Source organism: Heptranchias perlo, chromosome 10, assembly GCF_035084215.1.
Source record: "Heptranchias perlo isolate sHepPer1 chromosome 10, sHepPer1.hap1, whole genome shotgun sequence".
NCBI classification, from domain to species: Eukaryota; Metazoa; Chordata; class Chondrichthyes; order Hexanchiformes; family Hexanchidae; genus Heptranchias; species Heptranchias perlo.
Genome location: NC_090334.1, coordinates 12,370,219 through 12,396,909, shown reverse-complemented (window position 1 = coordinate 12,396,909; position 26,691 = coordinate 12,370,219). Strand labels below are relative to the sequence as shown.

The 26,691-nt window shown below is 50.0% G+C and overlaps 1 protein-coding gene across 4 annotated transcripts in view; it reads right to left on the bottom strand.

Moving 5' to 3' along the window:
* rpap1 (RNA polymerase II associated protein 1) overlaps positions 1-26,691 on the bottom strand; it is a 129,469-nt gene that overhangs the window by 3,721 nt on the left and 99,057 nt on the right. For 2 of the 4 annotated variants that reach the window (XM_067991234.1, XM_067991233.1), the window contains exons 19-24: positions 19,841-20,036; positions 16,853-16,999; positions 13,597-13,739; positions 11,031-11,820; positions 9,749-9,925; positions 1,142-1,198 (exon numbers count right to left, since the gene is read on the bottom strand). In XM_067991234.1, coding sequence (XP_067847335.1) covers positions 1,142-1,198; positions 9,749-9,925; positions 11,031-11,820; positions 13,597-13,739; positions 16,853-16,999; positions 19,841-20,036 — 1,510 coding nt within the window. Of the gene's footprint in view, positions 1-1,141; positions 1,199-9,748; positions 10,013-11,030; positions 11,821-13,596; positions 13,740-16,852; positions 17,000-19,840; positions 20,037-26,691 lie in introns of those variants that run through there. The other 2 variants (XM_067991235.1, XM_067991236.1) reach the window with 2 other exon arrangements.

Genomic DNA, 26,691 nt, shown 5'->3' with positions numbered 1-26,691 from the left:
TAAGGAGACAAAAACTGTACACAGTATTCCAGGTGAGGTCTCACCAAAGCTCTGTACAATAGTAGTAAGACTTCCTTACTCTTGTACTCTAACCCCCTTGCTAGAGAGCAAGAAACAAGTAAACATCCCAATGCTAGGTAGGCCATGAATGAGAGACAGGCAGAGCAGCATGTTTGCTGTGGGCCACAGGTGATAGGGTGGGGTAAGACACAAATAGAAGCATAGGAATTGTTAGATGAAAAAAGACCCAAGGTCCATCTAGTTCGCCTCCTGTCATCCTGGTAGTCGCATGATATATATGGCAAATGGCCTCCTCGCTGTGAGTACCACTGTTCTACCATCAAGTGCTCCTAGGTCAGCTACAGCACAAGTTCGGTGTGCAATAAAGTTTCCTCTACAATGCCCCATCAAGCCCTCAGACCAGATACCACATTGATATGCTGGACGGTCCAGCTCCTTCTACATTGGCCCCATCAATGTGATACCTGTATAAGTACCTATTTTTCACGATAACCCTGGTGTTCAATTTGAAGACCTATCTCACATTCCAATAGTGGGCAGGCTACATAGAATTATATAGAGTCTACCGTAAAGAAACAGGCTATTCGGCCCACTGGTCCATGTCGATGTTTATGCTTCACACGAGCCTCCTCCCATCCCTCTTCATCTAACCCTATCAGCATATCCTTCTCTTCCTTCCTCCCTCATGTGCTTATCTAGCTTCCCCTTAAATGCATCTATGCTATTCGCCTCAACTACTCCTTGTGGTAGCAAGTTCCACATTCTTACCACTGAGTAAAAAAGTTTCTCCTGAATTTAATATTGGGTTTATTAGTGAGTCTCTTATATTTATGGCCCCCAGTTTTGGTCTCCCCCACAAGTGGAAACAACATCTCCACATCTACCCTATCAAACCCCTTCATAATTTTAAAGTTCTCTATAAGGTCACCCCTCAGCCTTCTCTTTTCTAGAGAAAAGAGCCCCAGCCTGTTCTGGTAACATCCCTATAAATCTTTTTTGCACCTTTGCCAGTGCCTCTATATCCTTTTTGGAATACAGAGACTCTAAGTGCACAGTACTCGAAGTGTGGTCTAACCATGGCTTGATACAAGTTTAACATAACCTCGCCACTAACACCCACCTCATCTGTTAAGAGGTACGATTTTCGAAGCATGCTCCTTCTGGCAGCATCGAAAACCTGCAAAACAACAGAACAACATCACTGCAGAAAAGGTGAAAAACACATTGTATGATACACGTCATCAAGGTCTGAAAATAAGCAAGAAGTTCACGTTCAGTGCTGCATTGTGCTAACTGCTTTAGCTTACTGTAACTTAAGATCGAAGGGCTTCAATGAACATTGTTATAATGTAATTAAACTGCTAGTCTCTTGGACTTTAATCTTCATTACGATTGGCTAATCAACATAACTTTCTATTCCGTGATTACAATGTAGTCCAATTCATGTAGATAAAGTTCACCAGTTCACATATTTGATATTGTATAAATCATGTCGATCCCAATGCAAATTCCTTACATTATAAATGCACACTTACAATACTAGGGGGCCAAACCTTTTCCTATTTACGACGAGTGCATAGAATCTCAATAGGCCAGAACCCCCTTTTCCATTTAGCCCCATGTATAGAATCCCAGTGAATCAAACCCTTTCCATTTCATGGGCCATTTGGCCCATCGCGCCTGTGCCGGCTCTTTGTAAAATCCAGTTAGTCCCATTCCCCCACTCTTTCCCCGTAGCCCTGCAAATTTTTTCCCTTCAAGTATTTGTCCAATTCGTTTTTGAAAGCCATGATTGAATCTGCCTCCACCACCCTTTCAGGCAGCGCATTCCAGATCATAACAACTCGCTGCGTAAAAACGTTTTTCCTCTTGTCGCCTTTGGTTCTTTTGCGAATCACCTTAAATCTGTGTCCTCTGGTTCTTAACCCTTCTGCCAATGGGAACAATTTCTCTTTATTTACTTAATCTAAACCCTTCCTGATTTTGAACACTTCTATTAAATCTCCTCTCAACCTTCTCTGCTCTAAGTCCCATTTAGTCCCATGAATAGAATCCCAGTGAATCAAACCCCCTTTCCATTTAGTCCCACGTAGAGAATGGACAGCCAAATCAGAGACATGAGGCTGCACATTTTAGAAAGCTAATCACTTTCGACCAAATTACAGCTCTTTTTGTCAAGTGTTTTTCCGCTGCTCTGATTCAGGCCGAAAGACTGAATGAAGTGCTGTGATTGCTGTTTTAAATTGGCTGCTTTATCTGCAGCTTGCAGGAACCCTGATATAAACATTACATAGCTTGCCAAAGCATTGATGCAATTTTCAGGTTTTAGCCGTATGTGCACCTAATTTATTTCTGCATTAGGAGGATGATGGAGGACATCTAATCCCTGGGGATTGCTGAACCTCACCCTGATAATATGGCAGGGTGTCTGGTTAGCTAAGATTACATTTCATTCTGAATTCTTTCAAGGCTGAAGTGTTGTTCGATTGAATAGATCAGCGGTTTGACAAGATTCCCCTTTTATTAATACTTTTGTGCACAAGGTGAGGGATTACATAGAATGTATGGGTACTAAGAGAAGCAGTGGGGCCGATTAAGGACCAAAATGGAGATCTACGCATGGAGGCAGAGGGCATGGCTGAGGTACTAAATGAGTACTTTGCACCTGTCGTTAACAAGGAAGAAGATGCTTCCAAAGTTACAGTAAAAGAGACGGTAGTTGAGATACTGGATGGGCAAAGAATTGATAAAGAGGAGGTACTAGAAAGGCTAGCTGTACTTAAAATAGATAAGTCACCCGGTTCGGATGGGATGCATCCTAGGTTGCTGAGGGAAGTAAGGGTGGAAATTGCGGAGGTGCTGGCCATAATCTTCCAAACATCCTTAGATACGGGGTGGTGCCAGAGGACTGGAGAATTGCAAATGTTACACCCTTGTTCAAAAAAGGGTGTAAGGATAAACCCAGCAACTACAGGCCAGTCAGTTTAACCTCAGTAGTGGGGAAACTTTTAGAAACAATAATCCGGGACAAATTAACAATCACTTGAACAAGTGTGGATTAATTAAGGAAAGCCAGCACGATTTGTTAATGGCAAATCGTGTTTAACTAACCCGATTGAGTTTTTTTGATGAGGTAACAGAGAGGGTTGATGCGGTGTATCTGGACGTCCAAAAGGTGTTTGATAAAGTGCCACATAATAGGTTTGTCAGCAAAGTTGAAGCCCATGGAATAAAAGGGGCAGCAGCAGCATGGATACGAAATTGGCTAAGTGACAGGAAACAGAGAGTAGTGGTGAATGGCTGTTTTTCGGACTGGAGACAGATGTGCAGTGGTGTTCCTCAAGGGTCGGTGCTGGGACCACTGCTTTTCTTGATATACATTAATAACTTGGACTTGGGTGTAGAGGGCATAATTTCAAAATTTGGAGATGACACAAAACTTGGACGTGTAGTAAACAGTGAGGAGGATAGTGATAGACTTCAAGAGGATATAGACAGGCTGGTGGAATGGGCACACGTGCCAGATGAAATTTAATGCAGAGAAGTGCGAAGTGATACATTTTGGCAGGAAGAATGAGGAGAGGCAATATAAACTAAATCTTCCAAGTAGGTGATTTATTGTGATTCGAGGTTAGTTGCTAGACATGGGCTATTGCAGAGAACAAAGAAGTGGGTTTCAGTTCACACTCACTCCTCTGAGTCAGAAGGTTGTGGGTTCAAATCCCACTGCAGAGACTTGAGCACAAAATCTAGGCTGACACTCCAGTGTCGTACTGAGAGAGAGCTGCACTGTCAGAGGTGCCGTCTTTCGGATGAGGTGTTAAACCGAGGCACCGTGTGCCCGTCTCAGGAAATGTAAAAGATCCCAGGACACTGTTGAAGAATCCTCCCCAGTGTCCTGGCCAATATTCATCCCTCAATCAACATCATGAAAACGGATTATCTGGTCATCATCATACTGCTGTTTGAGGGGCCTTGCTGTGCTCAAATTGGCTGCCACGTTTTCTACATCACAACAGTGACTCCGTTTCAAAAGTACCTCACTGGCTATAAAGCATTTTGGGCGTCATGAAAGGCACAATAAAAATGCATTTCTTTCTTTTCATGACAAATGCAATCTACTTATGGTAAGTGCCATAGTCATTAACACCAGGAGTGTGTGTGGGGGATGGGGGGGCTAAGCCAGAAGTGTAACAGGGGCCAGCTTGTTTCCCAGGAATCTTTGTAGCTCGAGAGTAATCAACGACTTACTTAATAGAAACTGCTACTGTGCTTGGGGATCGAATGTCAAACGCTATTGACTTTCAGAAGGACGCTTTGAAAGATTGATTGCCACCTTGCCTGCTAAGGTTTAAAGCTGACACTTGAGCAATTGATTTGCCACAGAATGAGGTCCCCTCTGAATTGCTTTAATTTTTTATTCCATTTCTCCCCTCCATTCCCAGAGTCACTGGGCTAAACTTTTACTCCGAGCGTGAAGACGGCCGGTTTGGGGGTTTGGGGGGTGGGGTGGGGAAGTACGGGTTTCCCCGACGTCCTTACGATTTTGATGTAGGGACGTCTTTTATTTTTCTTTTGACGGTTTCCCGCCCAACAGGCCAGCCTGATTGACAGGCCGACCTTAGATGGATGGAAGAAGAGGAAGGAAAAGGATGCAAGCAGGTAAGTCTTAGATTAGGGGGAGGTCGGGGGTCAAGGTGGGGGATTTGGAGGTTGCCGGGAGCGGGTTTCGGGAGGTCGCCTGGGGGGGTCAGAGGTCGATGGGGGAGGGTCAGCAGTCGCCAGGAGGTTAGAGGTCGTCGGGGGCGGGGCTTGGTGTCGTTGCAGGTAGATTTGTTGGGCCGAGGGAAAGTGCTCCTGCTCCTCCGGGCCTACAAGCAGTGCTATAAAGGCACTTACCTGCAGCTTCGGGCCTTCTCGCCTGGTCTCAATGTGATGTGAAGGTGAAGGCACGGGAATCCCGGCCCCCAGGGGTTAAAAACAAAAAATCTGTTAAAATGGTAGCCAGCAGCTTCCTTGAAAGCTTTTAGTGACCAACCTGCCTCGAGCTGTTGACTTGAGCAGCTTGGTTGCTCGTCACCTCTCCGTTAAAACCCGAAATGAGCAGGTTGGATGTGGATTTTAATACCCCACTGCCCCCAACCCACCCTTTTTTCCCAGTTAAAATCATGCCCATAGACTCCTGTAGGAAAGAATGGTAAAAAGATAAAATTAAAGGTTCTTTATCTGAATGCGCGCAGCATTCGTAATAAGATAGATGAATTGGCGGAACAAATAGAAACAAATGGGTATGATCTCGTGGCCATTACAGAGACGTGGTTGCAAGGTGACCAAGGTTGGGAGCTAAATATTCAGGGTTATTTAACATTTCGGAAGAATAGGAAAAAAGGTAAAAGGTGGTGGGGTAGCTCTGTTAATAAAGGATGAAATTGGTATAATAGTGAGAAATGATCTTGGCTCAGAAGATCAAGATGTCGAATCAATTTGGATGGAGATAAGAAATAGCAAGGGAAAGAAATCACTGGTCGGAGTAGTATATCGGCCCCCCTAACAGTAGCTACACTGTAGGGCAAAATATTAATCAGGAAATAAGGGGGGCTTGTAAAAAAGGTAATGCAATAATCATGGGCGATTTTAACTTTCACATAGATTGGACAAATCAAATTGGCAAAAATAGCCCTGAGGAGGAGTTCATAGAGTGTATTAGGGACTGTTTCTTAGACCAACACATCGGGGAACCAACCAGGGAACAGGCCATTTTGGATCTGGTAATGGGTAACGAAACAGGCTTAATTAATGATCTCAAAGTAAAGGATCCCTTGGGAAGCAGTGATCATAACATGATAGAATTTCACATCCAGTTTGAGAGCAAGGATCTTGGGTCTGAAACTACTGTATTAAACTTAAATAAGGGCAATTATAAAGGAATGAGGGCGGAATTGGCTAAAGTGGACTGGGTAAACAGATTAGATGGTACGGTGGTGGATAAGCAGTGGCAAACATTTAAAAAGATATTTTATGACTCACAACAAAAATATATCCCTGTGAGGAGGAAAGACTCCGCAAAAAGGGTGAACCAACCATGGCTAACTAAGGAAGTAAAGGATGGTATCAGGTTAAAAGAAAAAGCATACAACATGGCAAAGATTACTGGTAAGCCCAAAGATTGGGAAAACTTTAAAAACCAGCAAAGGATGACTAAAAGAATAATAAAGAGGGAGAAAATAAATTGAGAGAGTAAACTAGCAAGAAATATAAAAACTGACAGTAAAAGCTTCTACAAGTATATAAAAAGGAACAGGGTAGCTAAAATAAACATTGGTCCCTTAGAGGATGAGACTGGGGAAATAATAATGGAAAACAAGGAAATGGCAGAGGAATTGAACAGATATTTTGCATCTGCCTTCACAGTAGCACTGTAATAACATACCAGTAACAGTAGAAAATCAAGGGGCAAAGGGGAGGGAGGAACTAAAAACAATCAGTATCACTAGAGACAAAGTACTAGGTAAATTAATGGGTCTAAAGGCTGACAAGTCCCCTGGACGTGATGGCTTGTATCCGAGGGTCTTAAAGGAAGTGGCTACAGACATAGTGGATGCATTGATTGTAATCTTCCAGAATTCACTAGATTCTGGAAAGGTCCCAGCAGATTGGAAAACCACAAATGTAACACCCCTATTCAAGAAGAGAGTGTGACAGAAAGCAGGTAACTATAGACCAGTTAGCCTAACATCTGTCATTGGGAAAATGCTAGAATCCATTATTAAGGAAGTAGTAGCAGGACATTTGGAGACTCATAATATAATCAAGGAGAGTCAACATGGTTTTATGAAGGGGAAATCGTGTCTAACAAATTTATTAGAGTTCTTTGAGGAAGAAACGGGCAGGGTGGATAAAGGGGAACCAATGGATGCAGTATATTTGGATTTCCAAAAGGCATTCGATAAGGTGCCATATAAAAGATTACTGCACAAGATAAGAGCTCATGGTGTTGGGGGTAATATACTAGCATGGATAGAGGATTGGCTAACTAACAGAAAGCAAAGAGTCAAGATAAAAGGGTCATTTTCAAAATGGCAATCTGTAACTAGTGGGGTGCCGCAGGGCTCAGTGCTGGGGCCTCAACTATTTACAATATATATCAATGACTTGGATGAAGGAACAGAGTGTCTTGTGGCCAAATTTGCTGATGATACAAAGATAGGTGGAAAATCAAGTTGCAGACACTATTCTACAAACGGATATTGACAGGTTGAGCGAATGGGCAAAAATTTGGCAGATGGAATATAATGTGGGAAAATGTGAAATCATCCACTTTGGGAGGAAAAATAAAAAAGCAAAATATTATTTGAATGGAGAAATGCTACGGTACAGAGGGATCTGGGTGTCCTCGTACATGAAACACAAAAAGTCAACATACAGGTGCAGCAGGTAATCCGGAAGGCAAACGGAATATTGGCCTTTATTTCTAGGGGGATGGAGTATAAAAGCAGGGAAGTCATGCTACAACTGTACAGGGTCCAGGAGACCACACCTGGAGTACTGCATACAGTTCTGGTGTCCTTATTTGAGGAAGGACATACTTACATTGGAGGTAGTTCAGAGAAGGTTCACTAGGTTGATTCTGGGTTTGGAAGGGTTGTCTTATAAGGAAAGATTGAACAGGTTGGGTCTATACTCATTGGAGTTTAGAAGATTGCAAGGAGATCTTATTGAAACATTCAAGATTCTGAGGGGACTCAATAGGGTAGATGCGGAGAGGATGTTACCCCTCATGGGGGAATCTAAAACTAGGGGGCATAGTCTCAGAATAAGGGGTCGCCCGTTTAAGACAGAAATGAGGAGGAATTTCTTCTCCCAGAAGGTCGTGAATCTTTGGAATTCTTTACCCCAAAAAGCTGTGGAGGCTGAGTCATTGAATACATTCAAGGCTGAGTTAGAAACATTTTTGATCAGCAAGGGAGTCAAAGGATATGGGGAAAGGGCAGGAAAGTGGAGTTGAGGTAAAAATCTGATCAGCCATGATCTAATTGAATGGTGGAGCAGGCTCGAGGGGCCAAATGGCCTACTCCTGCTCCTATCTCTTATGGTCTTATTATGATCTTATGTTGGGGCAACAGGCTCACATTCACCAGCCGTCGCCCAGTACCTTGCTCAATAATCACTCCTCAGGCGCCAGTCTGGGCAGTAAGCACAGTCCCGTTCACCCATCACCCCTGTGCTTGCTGACCTACTTTGGCTCCGAGTCCAACAATGCCTCGAATTTAAAATTCTCATCCTCATGTTCAGATCCCTCCATGGCCTCGCCCCCGCCCCATCTCTGTAACCTCCTCCAGCCCTACAACCCTCAGCAATCTCTGCACTCCTCCAACTCTGGCCTCTTGCCCATCCCCCACTTCCTTCACTCCACCATTGGCGGCCGTGCCTTCAGCCATCTAGGCCCTAAACTCTGAATTCCCTCCCTAAACCTTTCTATTTCTCTCTCCTCCTTTAAGACACTCCTTAAAACCTACCTCTCTGACCAAGCTTTTGATCACCTGTCCTAATATCTCATGTACATCTCAGTGTCAAATCTTGTTTGATGATCACACCTGTGAAGCGCCTTGGGATGTTATACTACGTTAAAGGCTCTATTTAAATGCAAGTTGTTGTTGTCACAGGTACAGGCCCCACTGCATTCCTTATCTAACGATCATGCTGTCGCCATTGGTAGTGTATGCACAGCTAGCCCACTGCAGTACTGATTTAGCCCCAGCACTATTACCCAGTCTTACATAAGCCATCAAGAAGTAATGTATCAGGACAGTGGCTTGCTCAGCATGAGGTCAGAGCAGGCCTCTAGCCTTTGACATCAATCTACCTCAGAATAACTGAGGGAGATGCACTGGAAGAGAGAGAGTTGGGACCAGAAAGACAGGAAGAAATATAAATCCGATAGGGGTTCCTGCTTTTACCTGCTATCCAACTGCACCAAGTACACATGTGCAGTCAGGGTCAGCTCTGACAGGCGCTTAAGGTGTAATAGCCTGCTGTCAATCACTGCCAAGCTCGGGGGTGGGGGGGGGGGGGGGGGAATGAGGATATCTGCTTCATCTCAGGTTTTTTTCAGCCCTCTCTTCCTCCTCCTCTTCCCAAAATTGCTGAATCTACAGTTACTACAGCCAATGTGCTCGTGCCAACTCTGCCCCCTGTCGACTACTATGCTGGCGGGGATCACGTAACTCAGCAATGTCTCGGCGGCAAACCAGGTGGGCCACTGTCATAGGAACAGAAGGAGGCCATTCAGCCCCTCGGGCCTGTTCTGCCAATTAGATAATGGCTGATCTGTACCGCAACTCCATTTACCCGCCTTGGTTCCCTATCTCTTAATACCCTTGTTAAGGGATTTGAACACAAGGATGATAATTTTAAATTGGAGATGGTGGGGAAGAGGGTGCCAATGTCGGTCAGTGAGCACAGGGATGATGGGTTCGCAGTACTTGGTGCGGGTTAGGATACGGGCAGTAGAACCTTGAACGAGCTGAAGTTTATGGAGAACGGGAGGCCGGCCAGGACAGCATGGGATTGCCGTGCCTGGAGGTGACAAAGACAAAGATGAGAGTTTTGGCAGCAAAAGGGGGAAACAAAAATCTATCCACTTCAGTCTTGAAATTTTCAATTTCCCCCAGTGTTCTCCCAACATTCCCACTGACTGCTGGGAATCTCTATTCTGACTACGCCTTACCTCATTGACAGCCTCCTGGGAGAAGATGAAGCTGTTGACGTGAGCAACAGCCACTGCGTACAGCACCGGGCACCAGCTCAGGCGTAGGGCGCCCGTCACCAAGGTCTTGAAGTACTGCCGCAGCAGATCTAGGGAAGATTCCACGGGATGGGTGTAATTTTCCAAGGGGATTGGCAGCTGTTCCGATACATAAAAAAGTTGTACAACTTGAAAACTGTGAGGAGACCATCTCCACGTTAAGAGCAAGCGACCTCAAGGGTTTAGCTTTGAATAAAATCATACAGCGCAGAATTAGGCCATTCGGCCCGTCATGTCTGTACCTGCTCTTCGAAAGAGCTATCCAATTAGTCCTGCTTCCCTGCTCTTTCTCCATAGCCCTGAAAATGTTTCCTTTTCAAATATATATCTGATTCTCTTTTGAAAGTTACTATTGAATCTGGTTCCTCCACCCTTTCAGGCAGTGCATTCCAGATTATCACAACTCGCTGCGTAAAATAAATTCTCCTTATCTGGTTCTTTTGCCAATTATCTTAAATCGGCATCCTCTGGTTACCGACCCTCCTGCCAGTGGAAACAGTTTCTCCTTATTTAGTTTGTCAAAACCCTTCAGAATTTGGAACAACTCTATTAAACCTCCTCTTAACCTTCCTTGATCTAAGGAGTACAATCCCAGCTTCTCCAGTCTCTCCCCATACATTAAACTCACTACACTGTCAGGTAGTTTTAAAAAAATGCTATGCAATGACAATTTGTAATGTGTAAAATGTAAGTCGATTATTTTCCTCTTGTAAGTTTTGTGCTTATGGAGGTGGGGCACTTGGTATCAGCGCCAATCATCTCCAAGACGAATATGGCACACGTCAGCATGCCGGGTAAATCACCCCTCCACTTGGCCCCAACTACCTGCCTCAGCCCCAATAAGAAAGGACCCCATTAAGGGTCAATTTTGTGTTGTGGCCTCACGCCCAATAGTAAATGGAACGTGACAATGCAAATCATTTCACATGCACTCATAGCCAGCAGGTAGAGAAGACTTTCATCCCCCTCAGTCAGGACTGGATTTGAACCCAGGCTCCTGAAGAAGCCAGTGTCCAATCCATCGTGCCACTCAGTCCCCCCAATCCAATCTCTTAAGGTTTTGGCACACAGTTAAGCAATCACTGATTGGGTCATCAAATGCCCAGCCCATTAAGGGCCCGGTCAGGAGCCAAACGTCGGCCCAAGTCAGGAGCCAAATGCTGGGAGCCTCTGGTTTTCGAAAGGGCACGAGCAGTTCGCCTACCTGATTCAACGGCACTCCCAGCGCCCGCAACACGCTAACGTGCTCCCCGAAGACGGCCTGGCGTAGCTGGGCATCGAACCTCCTTTGCAGGGGCAGCAGGAGAAAGCAGCCGAAGAGCTGGTCGCCAAACGAGACGCTCTCGAACTGCTCGAGGAGGCTGATGTACAGGTCGTGGAAGGAGGTCAGTCCTGGGAGGGGGGCGCTCAGGTCCAGGGAGTCAATCTGCCTCCGCTGACAATAGATCGCCAGGAGGGCTGCCAGGTTGTCGTGAATGGCCGGCTCCAGAAACAGGTTGCTGCCTGTGAGGAACACGCACGCGAGCCGTGCCAGTTTGGCGGCCAGGGGCAGTCCGTGCAAGAGCCCATCTCGCCAGGTCTCCAGCAACAGCACCCACTGGAGACTGCTGGTCACCATTTCCACAAGGTTGGCAGGAAGCGAGTCCACCATCTTGCCCTTCATTTCCTCTCGGTTCACCTGATCGTACAGGTTGATCAGGGGCAGGAAGGCCCAATCAGCGGGCAGGAGAGGACCCTTCATCTCGGGAAGCAGCACTGATTGGACCAAGTGATTCCGGCCTGTGTAGAAGGCCTTGGACCGCAAGATGGCAGATTGGAGGTGAACAAAGTGGGCGAGGTAGCGGCTGCGGATGGTGGGAAGCTGTTTGAAGGCTGCTCCCAGCAGTGTACCACGAGTTGGGTTAGAATGAACTTTCACTGCAGTGTCCCTGTCTGCTCCGAGCTGGAGGATGTAGGAAAGATCTTCTGCTTCAGGACCACCAGATTTCCCTTCCCTGTAAACACAGTATATACACCATTGAAAACAAACGCAGCACAGGCGCCGTACTGCCACTGCAGCACATACACCCCACACTGTAAACCCAGCACATACACCCCACACCGTAAACGCAGCACATACACCCCACACCGTAAACGCAGCACATACACCCCACACCGTAAACGCAGCACATACACCCCACACCGTAAACCCAGCACATACACCCCACACCGTAAACCCAGCACATACACCCCACACCGTAAACGCAGCACATACACCCCACACCGTAAACCAAGCACATACACCCCACACCGTAAACCCAGCACATACACCCCACACCGTAAACCCAGCACATACACCCCACACCGTAAACCCAGCACATACACCCCACACCGTAAACCCAGCACATACACCCCACACCGTAAACCCAGCACATACACCCCACACCGTAAACCCAGCACATACACCCCACACCGTAAACCCAGCACATACACCCCACACCGTAAACGCAGCACATACACCCCACACCGTAAACGCAGCACATACACCCCACACTGTAAACCCAGCACATACACCCCACACCGTAAACCCAGCACATACACCCCACACCATAAACCCAGCACATACACCCCACACCGTAAACCCAGCACATACACCCCACACCGTAAACGCAGCACATACACCCCACACTGTAAACCCAGCACATACACCCCACACCGTAAACGCAGCACATACACCCCACACCGTAAACCCAGCACATACACCCCACACCGTAAACCCAGCACATACACCCCACACCGTAAACCCAGCACATACACCCCACACCGTAAACCCAGCACATACACCCCACACCGTAAACCCAGCACATACACCCCACACCGTAAACCCAGCACATACACCCCACACCGTAAACCCAGCACATACACCCCACACCGTAAACGCAGCACATACACCCCACACTGTAAACCCAGCACATGCAGCATTCACTGTAAGTACAGCACACACACCAAAGTATTCATACAAACTGCAAATACAACATTTACAACATAATGTAATCGTGGATACAACTCTGTGCTCACTGAGGCAAGCAATGTCGACATTGGGAAACTAAACACTTCTATCTCTTTGTTGGGCACCCACCTGCATCAAGTCATCTCGGGTCAAATAACCCATAGGTAGACACAGAGTAAAGCTCCTTCCAGGCAGCACTTTCAAGCACACCCAGGGTAAGGTATACCCCGCATTAGGTCCATAGTGGAGCAGAAACACTTACAGAATGAGCTAAATGCAAAGTACAACTTGCTCCATCGTGCTTATTTCAGTCTCTGCCTCAGTTGAGTGCCTCTACACAGCAGGCTGGCATTTCCATGTCTTACATCACCCATTCCTTGTGGTCACTCGGTGACACTTCCAATTTAGTGTTAAATTTAGTGTCAGCCGTGGCTCAGTGAGTCGTACTCTCGCCTCTGAGTCAGAAAGTCCCACTCCAGAGACTTGAGCACATAATCCAGGCTGACACTCCAGTGCAGTATTGAGGGAGTGCTGCACTGTCGGAGGTGCCGTCTTTTGGATGAGACGTTAAACCGAGGTCCCGTCTGCCTTCTCAGGTGGATGGAATAGATCACATACACTATTTCAAAGAGCAGGGGAGTATTCCCCGGTGTCCTGGCCAATATTTATCACTCAACTAACATCAATAAAATAGATTACCTGGTCATTATCTCATTGCTGTTTGTGGGAGCTTGCTGTGTGCAAATTGGCTACCGAGCAGCTTTTTACATTGGATACTTACGGAATCAAATCCTGGTTAAAGGCCAGCCCTGACAGGAGCTCGTGGGCCAAGTGCTCACTCCCTGGCAGTAGCAGACTTAGCAACGTCATAGCAACATAGTGATAGAGTGGAGCTTGCTGGGTAACTTGAGGATTGACAGCGACCTGAAAGTAGGAAAAGAGCATTACATTGTTTTGAAGTATTGCAATATTATAATTCGAAGGGGAAGGGAAGTCTGAAGGATTGCGGGGAGGAGGGGGGAAAAAAAAGAGGGAATTTGAAGATTGGACGATGGAATCTGGAGGTCGGTCGGGCCGAGCCGGGGAGGGAGGTCGGTCGGGCCGAGCCGGGGAGGGAGGTCGGTCGGGCCGAGCCGGGGAGGGAGGTCGGTCGGGCCGAGCCGGGGAGGGAGGTCGGTCGGGCCGAGCCGGGGAGGGAGGTCGGTCGGGCCGAGCCGGGGAGGGAGGTCGGTCGGGCCGAGCCGGGGAGGGAGGTCGGTCGGGCCGAGCCGGGGAGGGAGGTCGGTCGGGCCGAGCCGGGGAGGGAGGTCGGTCGGGCCGAGCCGGGGAGGGAGGTCGGTCGGGCCGAGCCGGGGAGGGAGGTCGGTCGGGCCGAGCCGGGGAGGGAGGTCGGTCGGGCCGAGCCGGGGAGGGAGGTCGGTCGGGCCGAGCCGGGGAGGGAGGTCGGTCGGGCCGAGCCGGGGAGGGAGGTCGGTCGGGCCGAGCCGGGGAGGGAGGTCGGTCGGGCCGAGCCGGGGAGGGAGGTCGGTCGGGCCGAGCCGGGGAGGGAGGTCGGTCGGGCCGAGCCGGGGAGGGAGGTCGGTCGGGCCGAGCCGGGGAGGGAGGTCGGTCGGGCCGAGCCGGGGAGGGAGGTCGGTCGGGCCGAGCCGGGGAGGGAGGTCGGTCGGGCCGAGCCGGGGAGGGAGGTCGGTCGGGCCGAGCCGGGGAGGGAGGTCGGTCGGGCCGAGCCGGGGAGGGAGGTCGGTCGGGCCGAGCCGGGGAGGGAGGTCGGTCGGGCCGAGCCGGGGAGGGAGGTCGGTCGGGCCGAGCCGGGGAGGGAGGTCGGTCGGGCCGAGCCGGGGAGGGAGGTCGGTCGGGCCGAGCCGGGGAGGGAGGTCGGTCGGGCCGAGCCGGGGAGGGAGGTCGGTCGGGCCGAGCCGGGGAGGGAGGTCGGTCGGGCCGAGCCGGGGAGGGAGGTCGGTCGGGCCGAGCCGGGGAGGGAGGTCGGTCGGGCCGAGCCGGGGAGGGAGGTCGGTCGGGCCGAGCCGGGGAGGGAGGTCGGTCGGGCCGAGCCGGGGAGGGAGGTCGGTCGGGCCGAGCCGGGGAGGGAGGTCGGTCGGGCCGAGCCGGGGAGGGAGGTCGGTCGGGCCGAGCCGGGGAGGGAGGTCGGTCGGGCCGAGCCGGGGAGGGAGGTCGGTCGGGCCGAGCCGGGGAGGGAGGTCGGTCGGGCCGAGCCGGGGAGGGAGGTCGGTCGGGCCGAGCCGGGGAGGGAGGTCGGTCGGGCCGAGCCGGGGAGGGAGGTCGGTCGGGCCGAGCCGGGGAGGGAGGTCGGTCGGGCCGAGCCGGGGAGGGAGGTCGGTCGGGCCGAGCCGGGGAGGGAGGTCGGTCGGGCCGAGCCGGGGAGGGAGGTCGGTCGGGCCGAGCCGGGGAGGGAGGGAGGTCGGGCCGAGCCGGGGAGGGAGGGAGGTCGGGCCGAGCCGGGGAGGGAGGGAGGTCGGGCCGAGCCGGGGAGGGAGGGAGGTCGGGCCGAGCCGGGGAGGGAGGGAGGTCGGGCCGAGCCGGGGAGGGAGGGAGGTCGGGCCGAGCCGGGGAGGGAGGGAGGTCGGGCCGAGCCGGGGAGGGAGGGAGGTCGGGCCGAGCCGGGGAGGGAGGGAGGTCGGGCCGAGCCGGGGAGGGAGGTCGGTCGGGCCGAGCCGGGGAGGGAGGTCGGGCCGAGCCGGGGAGGGCGGTCGGGCCGAGCCGGGGAGGGCGGTCGGGCCGAGCCGGGGAGGGCGGTCGGGCCGAGCCGGGGAGGTCGGTCGGGCCGAGCCGGGGAGGTCGGTCGGGCCGAGCCGGGGAGGTCGGTCGGGCCGAGCCGGGGAGGTCGGTCGGGCCGAGCCGGGGAGGTCGGTCGGGCCGAGCCGGGGAGGTCGGTCGGGCCGAGCCGGGGAGGTCGGTCGGGCCGAGCCGGGGAGGTCGGTCGGGCCGAGCCGGGGAGGTCGGTCGGGCCGAGCCGGGGAGGTCGGTCGGGCCGAGCCGGGGAGGTCGGTCGGGCCGAGCCGGGGAGGTCGGTCGGGCCGAGCCGGGGAGGTCGGTCGGGCCGAGCCGGGGAGGTCGGTCGGGCCGAGCCGGGGAGGTCGGTCGGGCCGAGCCGGGGAGGTCGGTCGGGCCGAGCCGGGGAGGTCGGTCGGGCCGAGCCGGGGAGGTCGGTCGGGCTATGTCTCATTTGGGGGTAGTTTCAATAGTTCGGACTGGAGTTTTGAACCTCATTCTTTGAGGAGCTGGCTAAAACACAATCTGCGATACTGTGCAGAGGAGACAGTTCAGAGCTATCTGTAAGTGATCCAGTGAACACTGTGACCTTTGCTTGAGCAATGTTGGGCAAAGCAACATCTTCACAGTACGTTCACTTAAACTGGGCAACATTCCTGGCAGCGCAGTCACAGAGACTGTTCTTGCAAAAGTGGGTTGTATCTAGAGAGAGAATTTTGATCTGTCAAGTGCTGGTGGTTATAGGTCTGTCATAGGCGGGGGGGGGAGTAACTTGAAGTGATGAATTGGGCACAGCATTAACATGTATTGGTTCTATGCATGATCTTTGCAAATAAAGAAAGCCCTTGCATTTACATAGCACCGTTCACATCCTCAAGGTGTGTCAAAACGTTTTACGGTCAGTGCTGTTATGTAGGCAAGCGTAGCAGCCAATCCACGCACAGCAAGATCCAAAAACAGCACCGATATAAATGACCAGTTAGTTTGTTTTGGTGGCGTCAGTTGGGGGATAACGGGGAGAACTCCCCTGCTCTTCATTGAATAGTGTCATGGGATCTTTTATGTCCACCCGAGAGGGAAGTCAGGGCCTCGGTTTAACATCTCATCCGAAAGATGGCACTCCAACAGTACAGCACTCCCTCAGTACTGCACTGGGAATGTCAGCCTTGATTATGTGCTCAAGTCTCTGGAGTGGGGACTTGAATACATGACCTTCTGACTCGAGAGGCACTAGTTCCAGTGCACTAAACAAGTCCAGTGTCTGCTGCACAGTTGAAGCAGCGAGCATCCTGAGGAAGGCCACTTACCGTCTTGGAAGCGAGCTGAAGCACGAAGTGCTGGAAGTGGGACTCGTGTCGTAGCAACCAGGCAGACCGGTGGTTTATTGGCGGGCTCCCCTTGCAGCTGTGGATCAGGTAATCCCTCAGACCTTTGCTGTGCAAAACAGCAGAACACTGCAAACAAAGTGTGTGAAGAAACAGATCAACGAGAGGAAGCCGAGGTCAGGAGCGAGGGGAGTCGCCGGCGAATGGGGCATAGCATAGGGACCAGGAGGAGGCCATTCGGCCCCTCAAGCTTGTTCTGCCATTCAATTAGATCATGGCTGATCTGTATCTTAACTCCATCTACCCACCTTGGTTCCATAACTAAAATCGATCAATTTCAGTTTTGACATTTTCAATTGACCCCCAGCCTCAACAGCTTTTTGGGGGAAGAGAGTTCCAGATTTCCACTACCCTTTGTGTGAAGAAATGCTTCCTGACATCACCCCTGAACTGCCTGGCTCTAATTTTAAGGTTATGCCCCCTTGATCTGGACTCCCCCACCAGAGCAAATAGTTTCTCTCTATCTACCCTATCAAATCGTTTAATCATCTTAAACACTTCAATTTGATTACCCCTTAATCTTCTATACTCAAGGGAATACAAGCCTGGTCAATGCAACCTGTCCTCATAAGTTAACCCTTTAAGCTCTGGTATCATTCTAGTGAATCTGCGCTGCACCCTCTCCAAGGACAATATATCCTTCCTGAGGTGCGGTGTCTAGAACTGAACACAGTACTCCAGATGGCCAAATCTTAAATGCATCATTATATCTGGGCAGATATGCAAAGCATCCAGAAGCTACTTGACTATCGAGGGTGGGATAAGGAATTATAAATATGTTCGGGGAGGGAGGGAGAGACAGAGAGAAAGCTACAAAGCAATATCAATTACTACATCGATCATGCGATTGGGCGGAAGGGGAATCTACCAAGTATCGCCCCTCGTCTTGGTTTAAGTGCAATCGGTAGCATTCATTAATAACTAATGCTCACTGATGAAGCACTATAAATTTATACATCCAGCCATTACTGACTATAAAGGCTTGAGAAAACTGGCTGTGTAGTCACATAACTAACTCAGTGGCTGGCCTCAGGAGTACAACAGACCACAACAGGTGGGCCCGGTAGGCATCGAACACTTTTTACAAGTACTATATAAATGCAAATTATTATTGTACAGGCCCCAATGTAGCCCTGGTCTAGAGGCTCTAACTCCCACACTGTCATCACAGGTACAGGCCCCACTGCAGCCCCGTTATGTGTAAGTTGAGTGAGGACAAGATCACAGTAGATGGTGATGCCGTCTGGAGTCGAATAGCTTGCTGACACTCATTACCACAGTGTAAATATGAATAACATGCGAGGTGTTGGAATTGTATTCAGGAAGGGAGGGGGTGAAAATTGGCTAAGTAATTTTTTTTAAAAAAACAGCTGCCTCTCTGCCTCGGCAGGTAAATGTGGTTAGCGGTGATCGAAGTCGGAGCTCCTGTTGGTGTGTTACTGGCCTTTCGTTTTTGGTATTTGAGGCCCAGCACTTGTTGACCAATTTCCAAACCAAGCGACTGAGAAACACACCCGGCTAGAGTTTGTGATTGCCCAACGTGGAGTGCACACTCGCTACCTTGTGAATCATTGCTTGCTAAGATCATTCCCTGGAGAAACACCTTCCATTCACTCCGTACCACCAGAAGCCATGTTGCTTCTCAAGCTGCCTTCCGAAAGATGAAGCGGGTTCCCCCATCCCCCCCATCATGGTTGTTCTCTGTGTCAGGCAGTGGAACCCCCCCCATTCCTCATGGTTATACTTGGTGTCAGTAATCAGTGCAAGGGACATTCAGCAAGGTCAGATCCTGCAGGGGATTACAGCACGAAGGAAGAGCTGATTGTGGACTTGTTCTTTTAAAAATTACTTAGCCAATTTTCACCCCCTCCCCTCCTGAATACAATTCCAGCACCTCGCACATTATTCATATTTGCGCTGTGCTAATGAGTGTCAGCAAGCTATTCGACTCCAGACAGCATCACCATCTACTGTGATCTTGTCCTCACCCAACCAACACACAACGGGGCTGCAGTGGGGTCTGTACCTGTGATGACAGTGTGGGAGTTACAGCCTCTAGACCAGGGCTACATTGGGGCCTGTACAATAATAATTTACATTTATATAGCACCTTAAATGTAGCAAAACATTCCAAGACGCTTCATAGCAGCGATCAAACAAAATCTGACACCGACCCACAAAGGGAGATATTAGGACAGGCGACCAAAAGCTTGGTCAAAGAGGTAGGTTTTAAGGAGCGTCTTAAAGGAGAAGCAGAGGGGTTTAGGGAGGGAATTCCAGAGCTTAGGGCCTAGGCAGTGGAAGACACGGCCACCAATGGTGGAGTGATGAAAATCAGGAATGCACAAGAGGCCAGAATTGGAGGAATGCAGAGATCTTGGAGGGTTGTGGGGCTGGAGGAAGTTACAGAGATAGGGAGGGCGAGGTCATGGATTGATTTGAACACAAGGATGGGAATTTTAAAATCGAGGCATTGCTGGACCGGGAGCCAATGTAGGTCAGCGAGCACAGGGGTGACGGATGAATGGGACTCGGTGCCAACTTCCAGCAGGGATTGCTGGATAGCGTCAGGAGGGGGCTAATTTTCCCCTCTCTAGCCCAAGGACGTCAAGGCCTCTAGTGAGTGAGATCAGCGAACTCAGTGCAAAGGATCAAAACTGGGAACTTGCTAGATGACTGGACAAACTCCTCAGCCATGGGGCAAGCGCAGCAGGAACAGACTCATTTCTAAAATGGAGGGGGGTTGAGAAAGGGACACTGTTCATCACTGCTTAGAAGACGCACACACCCACCCAAACACGTGCGCGCACATGTGCCCACCTCCTAGTCTGTTCCGCAAGGGATTTGAGTGACTCTCATCTGCCGGCTGCTAAGACAGCCAAGGTGAATGCGCGTTCAAAAATGCCTTACCTTTTCTGCCAAACCCTTGTGTACACTGCTGATGGTGTTCAGTAGATGAAGCAATGCGGTCAGGAACGCAAAAGGGGATTTGGACCCCACCAGGCTGGGGGGACGCTTTCCACCAGCACAACCCAGCGACACCAGACTGTGGATGGTCTCAGGCCCCGGAGAGCAGGACTTTGGGTTGCACAGGGCCGAGTATGACCTGAGGAAAGATAACAGCACCTGATCACGCGCTAATACTGTGCCAGCTGTAGATCAATAAATTGTGGCCACGGGGCTACAAGATCAGGCCAGATATCATCCAGATGTAGTTGTCCCCAACTCCCAAGAACGTCCTTAACTCTCTCTGGGTGGATCTTCCACTCATGAAACTTGAACTGCAAGATGACAGAGAGCATCTGCAGCGAGACATCTGTCACGATTTACATGCGGAGCTCGAGTGAGTAATCTCCTGGCACAGATTCAGCAAACCAGGAGAATCACTTCTTAAAGCAGCAGGTCCCCTCTGCTTCCTGGTGTAGCAGGTCCAAGCACACGCACATACCAGCTTTCCCTGTGCAATGGTCTGGAAGTGCTCTAGAGCTGGTCTTCCTGGTCCTCATTCCGATTGATTGATGTACCAGGTTGGCCTGAGCCAGATGCCCCATCCTATCAGGGATGCTGCTCTTGCCGCTGTCAACTGTAGGGAGGGTTTGTTGAAAGGGATAGAATCATAGAAGTTTACAACATGGAAACAGGCCCTTCGGCCCAACATGTCCATGTTGCCCAGTTTATACCACTAAGCTAGTCCCAATTGCCTGCACTTGGCCCATATCCCTCTATACCCATCTTACCCATGTAACTGTCCAAATGCTTTTTAAAAGACAAAATTGTACCTGCCTCTGCTACTGCCTCTGGCAGCTCGTTCCAGACACTCACCACCCTTTGAGTGAAAAAATTGCCCCTCTGGACCCTTTTGTATCTCTCCCCTCTCACCTTAAATCTATGTCCCCTCGTTATAGACTCCCCTACCTTTGGGAAAAGATTTTGACTATCTACCTTATCTATGCCCTGATGTGGAGATGCCGGTGATGGACTGGGGTTAACAATTGTAAACAATTTTACAACACCAAGTTATAGTCCAACGATTTTATTTTTAATCCCACAAGCTTTCGGGGGCTTTCCCCTTCCTCAGGCGGTGTGGAAGTGACAATTTCGAATCCTTCGCGTTTTAAGATCACATAACAAAGCCTGGTGATTACTGCCCGTTGCCAAGGCAATCGATCGACAGTTCCGACGGGCCACAGCGAAAAATCGCGTCGACCTCCTCAGAAGACTAACACAGGACGCAACCAACAGAGTAACCTTCGTCGTCCAGTACTTCCCCGGAGCGGAGAAACTACGTCATGTTCTCCGCAGCCTTCAACATGTCATCAATGATGACGAACACCTCGCTATGGCCATCCCCACACCTCCACTACTCGCCTTTAAACAGCCACCCAACCTCAAACAAACCATCGTTCGCAGCAAATTACCCAGCCTTCAGGAGAACAGCGTCCACGACACCACACAACCCTGCCACGGTAACCTCTGCAAGACATGCCAGATCATCGACACAGATACCACCATCACACGAGAGGACACCACCCACCAGGTGCATGGTTCATACTCCTGTGACTCGGCCAACGTTGTCTACCTCATACGTTGCAGGAAAGGATGCCCCAGAGCATGGTACATTGGCGAGACCATGCAGACGCTGCGACAACGGATGAACGGACACCGCGCAACAATCGCCAAACAGGAGGGTTCTCTCCCTGTCGGGGAACACTTCAGCAGTCATGGACATTCAGCCACCGACCTTCGGGTAAACATACTCCAAGGCGGCCTTTGAGACACACGACAACGCAAAATCGTCGAGCAGAAATTAATAGCCAAGTTCCGCACCCATGAGGACAGCCTCAACCGGGATCTTGGGTTCATGTCACACCACACGTAACCCCACCAGCGAACAAATGTTATCTGTTTTTAATATAACGGGTCATTGACTGTCTTCGTTCTGTCTCTCTCTCTTTTTTTTCCCTTTTTTTTCCCCTTTTTTTTGGGGGGTTGTATATTCAGTGGCCTTTTAGATGACACCTTTCTGTCTGCTCACTGTGATTGCCTTGGCAACGGGCAGTAATCACCAGGCTTTGTTATGTGATCTTAAAATGCGAAGGATTCGAAATTGTCACTTCCACACCGCCTGAGGAAGGGGAAAGCCCCCGAAAGCTTGTGGGATTAAAAATAAAATCGTTGGACTATAACTTGGTGTTGTAAAATTGTTTACAATTGTTAACCCCAGTCCATCACCGGCATCTCCACATCATGGCTACCATCGACACCACAAACTGCCGGCTCACAGTGGAAAGGATATCCAAGAAGATCGCGCATTTAGACACAGACATCAAGTTTTTACAGAGCTGCAAGAAAGCAGACAAGATCCCGAAAGGACTACAGATCACAAACCCACTCAAGTCCACATACAACTCGGATTATGCTGAGAGACTCTGCCGTCGTACCTCTCGCACACTCCGCAACCATCTCATACACCAACTCTACAGCAGACGCCACAACCTCGAAACTAAGATAGAGTCCATACTCTCAACCTGTACTCAGGACACAGCAGACCAGCTACGAGATACCGCCAGACAGACGAGGCAACGGAACTACGCTGCCTACATGAAAACCAAGAGCAGGAAGCTTGAGAAACTCGGCATCACCACCAGCATCGACCAAGCTTCCCCTGGTACCACGGTTGCAACCACAGGGAAGTCTATCGTCAATTTGTCCGACCACACCCTTCAACCAGACGAAATCGAAGTTCTCAGCCGAGGGCTCAATTTCTGCCCCACTACCAAAATGGACCCCACTAGTCTCGCGGCAGACACAGAGGAATTCATCAGGAGAATGAGGCTCCGGGAATTCTACCACAACCCACAAAATTTCAGCAGCGAACCCAATGAGACAATCAACGATCCGGAACAGCAGACAGAGGGATCCGCGATACAGCAACCGAAGAGGAAAGAGTCTCACTGGACTCCTCCAGAGGGTCGCTGCCCTCAGCTTGACATGTATGCTCAAGCTGTCAGGAAATGCGTCTATGCCAGATTCATCAGCCGCACTCGGAAGACAGTCCAGAATGTCACCCGAGCACAACGCAACGCCATCAAAGCTCTCAAGACCAACCGCAACATCGTCATCAAACCAGCGGACAAAGGAGGAGCCATCGTCATACAGAACAGAACAGACTATTGCAAAGAAGCATACCGACAACTGGACAACCAGGAACACTACAGACGGTTACCCGCAGACCCGACCAAAGAACACACCCATCAGCTCAACAAACTGATCAAGACCTTCGATCCAGACCTTCAAAACATCCTACGCACTCTCATCCCACGTACTCCCCGCGTGGGAGACTTCTACTGCCTCCCAAAGATACACAAAGCCAACACACCCGGACGTCCTATCGTATCAGGCAACGGAACCCTGTGTGAGAACCTCTCTGGATACATCGAGGGCATCCTGAAACCCATCGTGCAGGGAACCCCCAGCTTCTGTCGCGACACTACAGACTTTCTACAAAAACTCAGTACCCACGGACCTGTTGAACCAGGAACACTTCTCACCACGATGGACGTCTCGGCACTATACACCAGTATCCCCCACGATGACGGCATCGCTGCGACAGCATCAATACTCAACACCAACAACAGCCAATCTCCAGACGCCATCCTACAACTCATCCGCTTCATCCTGGATCACAATGTCTTCACCTTCGATAACCAGTTCTTTACCCAAACACACGGAACAGCCATGGGGACCAAATTCGCACCCCAATACGCCAACATTTTCATGCACAAGTTCGAGCAGGACTTCTTCACTGCACAGGACCTCCAACCAACACTATACACCAGATACATCGACGACATTTTCTTTCTATGGACCCACGGTGAGGAATCACGAAAGAGACTACACGATAACATCAACAAGTTCCATCCCACCATCAAGCTCACCATGGACTACTCCTCAGAATCAGTTTCTTTCTTGGACACACGAATCTCCATCAAAGACGGGCACCTCAGCACCTCACTCTACCGCAAGCCCACGGACAATCTCACAATGCTCCACTTTTCCAGCTTCCACCCTAACCACGTCAAAGAGGCCATTCCCTATGGACAGGCCCTGCGAATACACAGGGTCTGCTCAGACGAGGAGGAACGCGATGGACACCTACAGACGCTGAAAGACGCCCTAGTAAGAACGGGATATGATGCTCGACTCATCGATCGACAGTTCCGACGGGCCACAGCGAAAAATCGCGTAGACCTCCTCAGAAGACTAACACGGGACGCAACCAACAGAGTACCCTTCGTCGTCCAGTACTTCCCCGGAGCGGAGAAACTACGTCATGTTCTCCGCAGCCTTCAACATGTCATCAATGATGACGAACACCTCACTATGGCCAACCCACACCTCCACTACTCGCCTTTAAACAGCCACCCAACCTCAAACAGACCATCGTTCGCAGCAAATTACCCAGCCTTCAGGAGAACAGCGTCCACGACACCACACAACCCTGCCACGGTAACCTCTGCAAGACATGCCAGATCATCGACACAGATACCACCATCACACGAGAGGACACCACCCACCAGGTGCACGGTTCATACTCCTGTGACTCGGCCAACGTTGTCTACCTCATACGTTGCAGGAAAGGATGCCCCAGAGCATGGTACATTGGCGAGACCATGCAGACGCTGCGACAACGGATGAACGGACACCGCGCAACAATCGCCAAACAGGTGGGTTCTCTCCCTGTCGGGGAACACTTCAGCAGTCATGGACATTCAGCCACCGACCTTCGGGTAAACATACTCCAAGGCGGCCTTCGAGACACACGACAACGCAAAATCGTCGAGCAGAAATTAATAGCCAAGTTCCGCACCCATGAGGACGGCCTCAACCGGGATCTTGGGTTCATGTCACACGACACGTAACCCCACCAGCGAACAAATGTGATCTGTTTTTAATATAACGGGTCATTGACTGTCTTCGTTCTGTCTCTCTCTTTTTTTTCTTTTTTTTCCCTTTTTTTTCCCCTTTTTTTGGGGGGTTGTATATTCAGTGGCCTTTTAGATGACACCTTTCTGTCTGCTCACTGTGATTGCCTTGGCAACGGGCAGTAATCACCAGGCTTTGTTATGTGATCTTAAAATGCGAAGGATTCGAAATTGTCACTTCCACACCGCCTGAGGAAGGGGAAAGCCCCCGAAAGCTTGTGGGATTAAAAATAAAATCGTTGGACTATAACTTGGTGTTGTAAAATTGTTTACAATTATCTATGCCCCTCATTATTTTATAGACTTCTATAAGATCACCCCTAAACCTCCTACTCTCCAGGGAAAAAAGTCTCAGTCTATCCAACCTCTCCCTATAAGTCGAACCATCAAGTCCCGGTAGCATCCTAGTAAATCTTTTCTGCACTCTTTCTAGTTTAATAATATCCTTTCTATAATAGGGTGACCAGAACTGTACACAGTATTCCAAGTGTGGTCTTGTACAACTTCAACAAGACATCCCAACTCCTGTATTCAATGTTCTGACCAATGAAACCAAGCATGCCGAATGCCTTCTTCACCACCCTATCCACCTGTGACTCCACTTTCAAGGAGCTATGAACCTGTACTCCTAGATCTCTTTGTTCTATAACTCTCCCCAATGCCCTACCATTAACGGAGTAGGTCCTGGTCCGATTCGATCTACCAAAATGCATCACCTCACATTTATCTAAATTAAACTCCATCTGCCATTCATCGGCCCACCGGCCCAATTTATCAAGATCCCGTTGCAATCCTAGATACCCTTCTTCACTGTCCACGATGCCACCAATCTTGGTGTCATCTGCAAACTTACTAAACATGCCTCCTAAATTCTCATCCAAATCATTAATATAAATAACAAGTAACAGCGGACCCAGCACCAATCCCTGAGGCACACCGCTGGTCACAGGCCTCCAGTTTGAAAAACAATCCTCTACAACCACCCTCTGTCTTCTGTCGTCAATCCAATTTTGTATCCAATTGGCTACCTCACCTTGGATCACGTGAGATTTAGAGTCATAGAGTTATACAGCACGGATAGAGGCCCTTCGGCCCATCGTGTCCGCGCCGGCCATCAAGCCCTGTCTAATCTAATCCCATATTCCAGCATTTGGTCCGTAGCCTTGTATGCTATGGCATTTCAAGTGCTCATCCAAATGCTTCTTGAATGTTGTGAGGGTTCCTGCCTCCACAATCCTTTCAGGCAGTGAGTTCCAGACTCCAACCACCCTCTGGGTGAAAAAGTTCTTTCTCAAATCCCCTCTAAACCTCCCGCCTTTTACCTTGAATCTATGCCCCCTTGTTATAGAACCCTCAACGAAGGGAAAAAGCTCCTTAGTATCCATCCTATCTGTGCCCCTCATAATTTTGTACACCTCAATCATGTCCCCCCTCAGCTCCAAGGAAAACAAACCCAATCTTCCCAGTCTCTCTTCATAGCTGAAGCGCTCCAGCCCTGGTAACATCCTGGTGAATCTCCTCTGCACCCTCTCCAAAGCGATCACATCCTTCCTGTAGTGTGGCGACCAGAACTGCACACAGTACTCCAGCTGTGGCCTAACCAGTGTTTTATACAGCTCCATCATAACCTCCTTGCTCTTATATTCTATGCCTCGGCTAATAAAGGCAAGTATCCCATATGCCTTCTTTACCACCTTATCTACCTGTTCTGCCGCCTTCAGGGATCTGTGAACTTGCACACCAAGATCCCTCTGACCCTCTGTCTTGCCTAGGGTC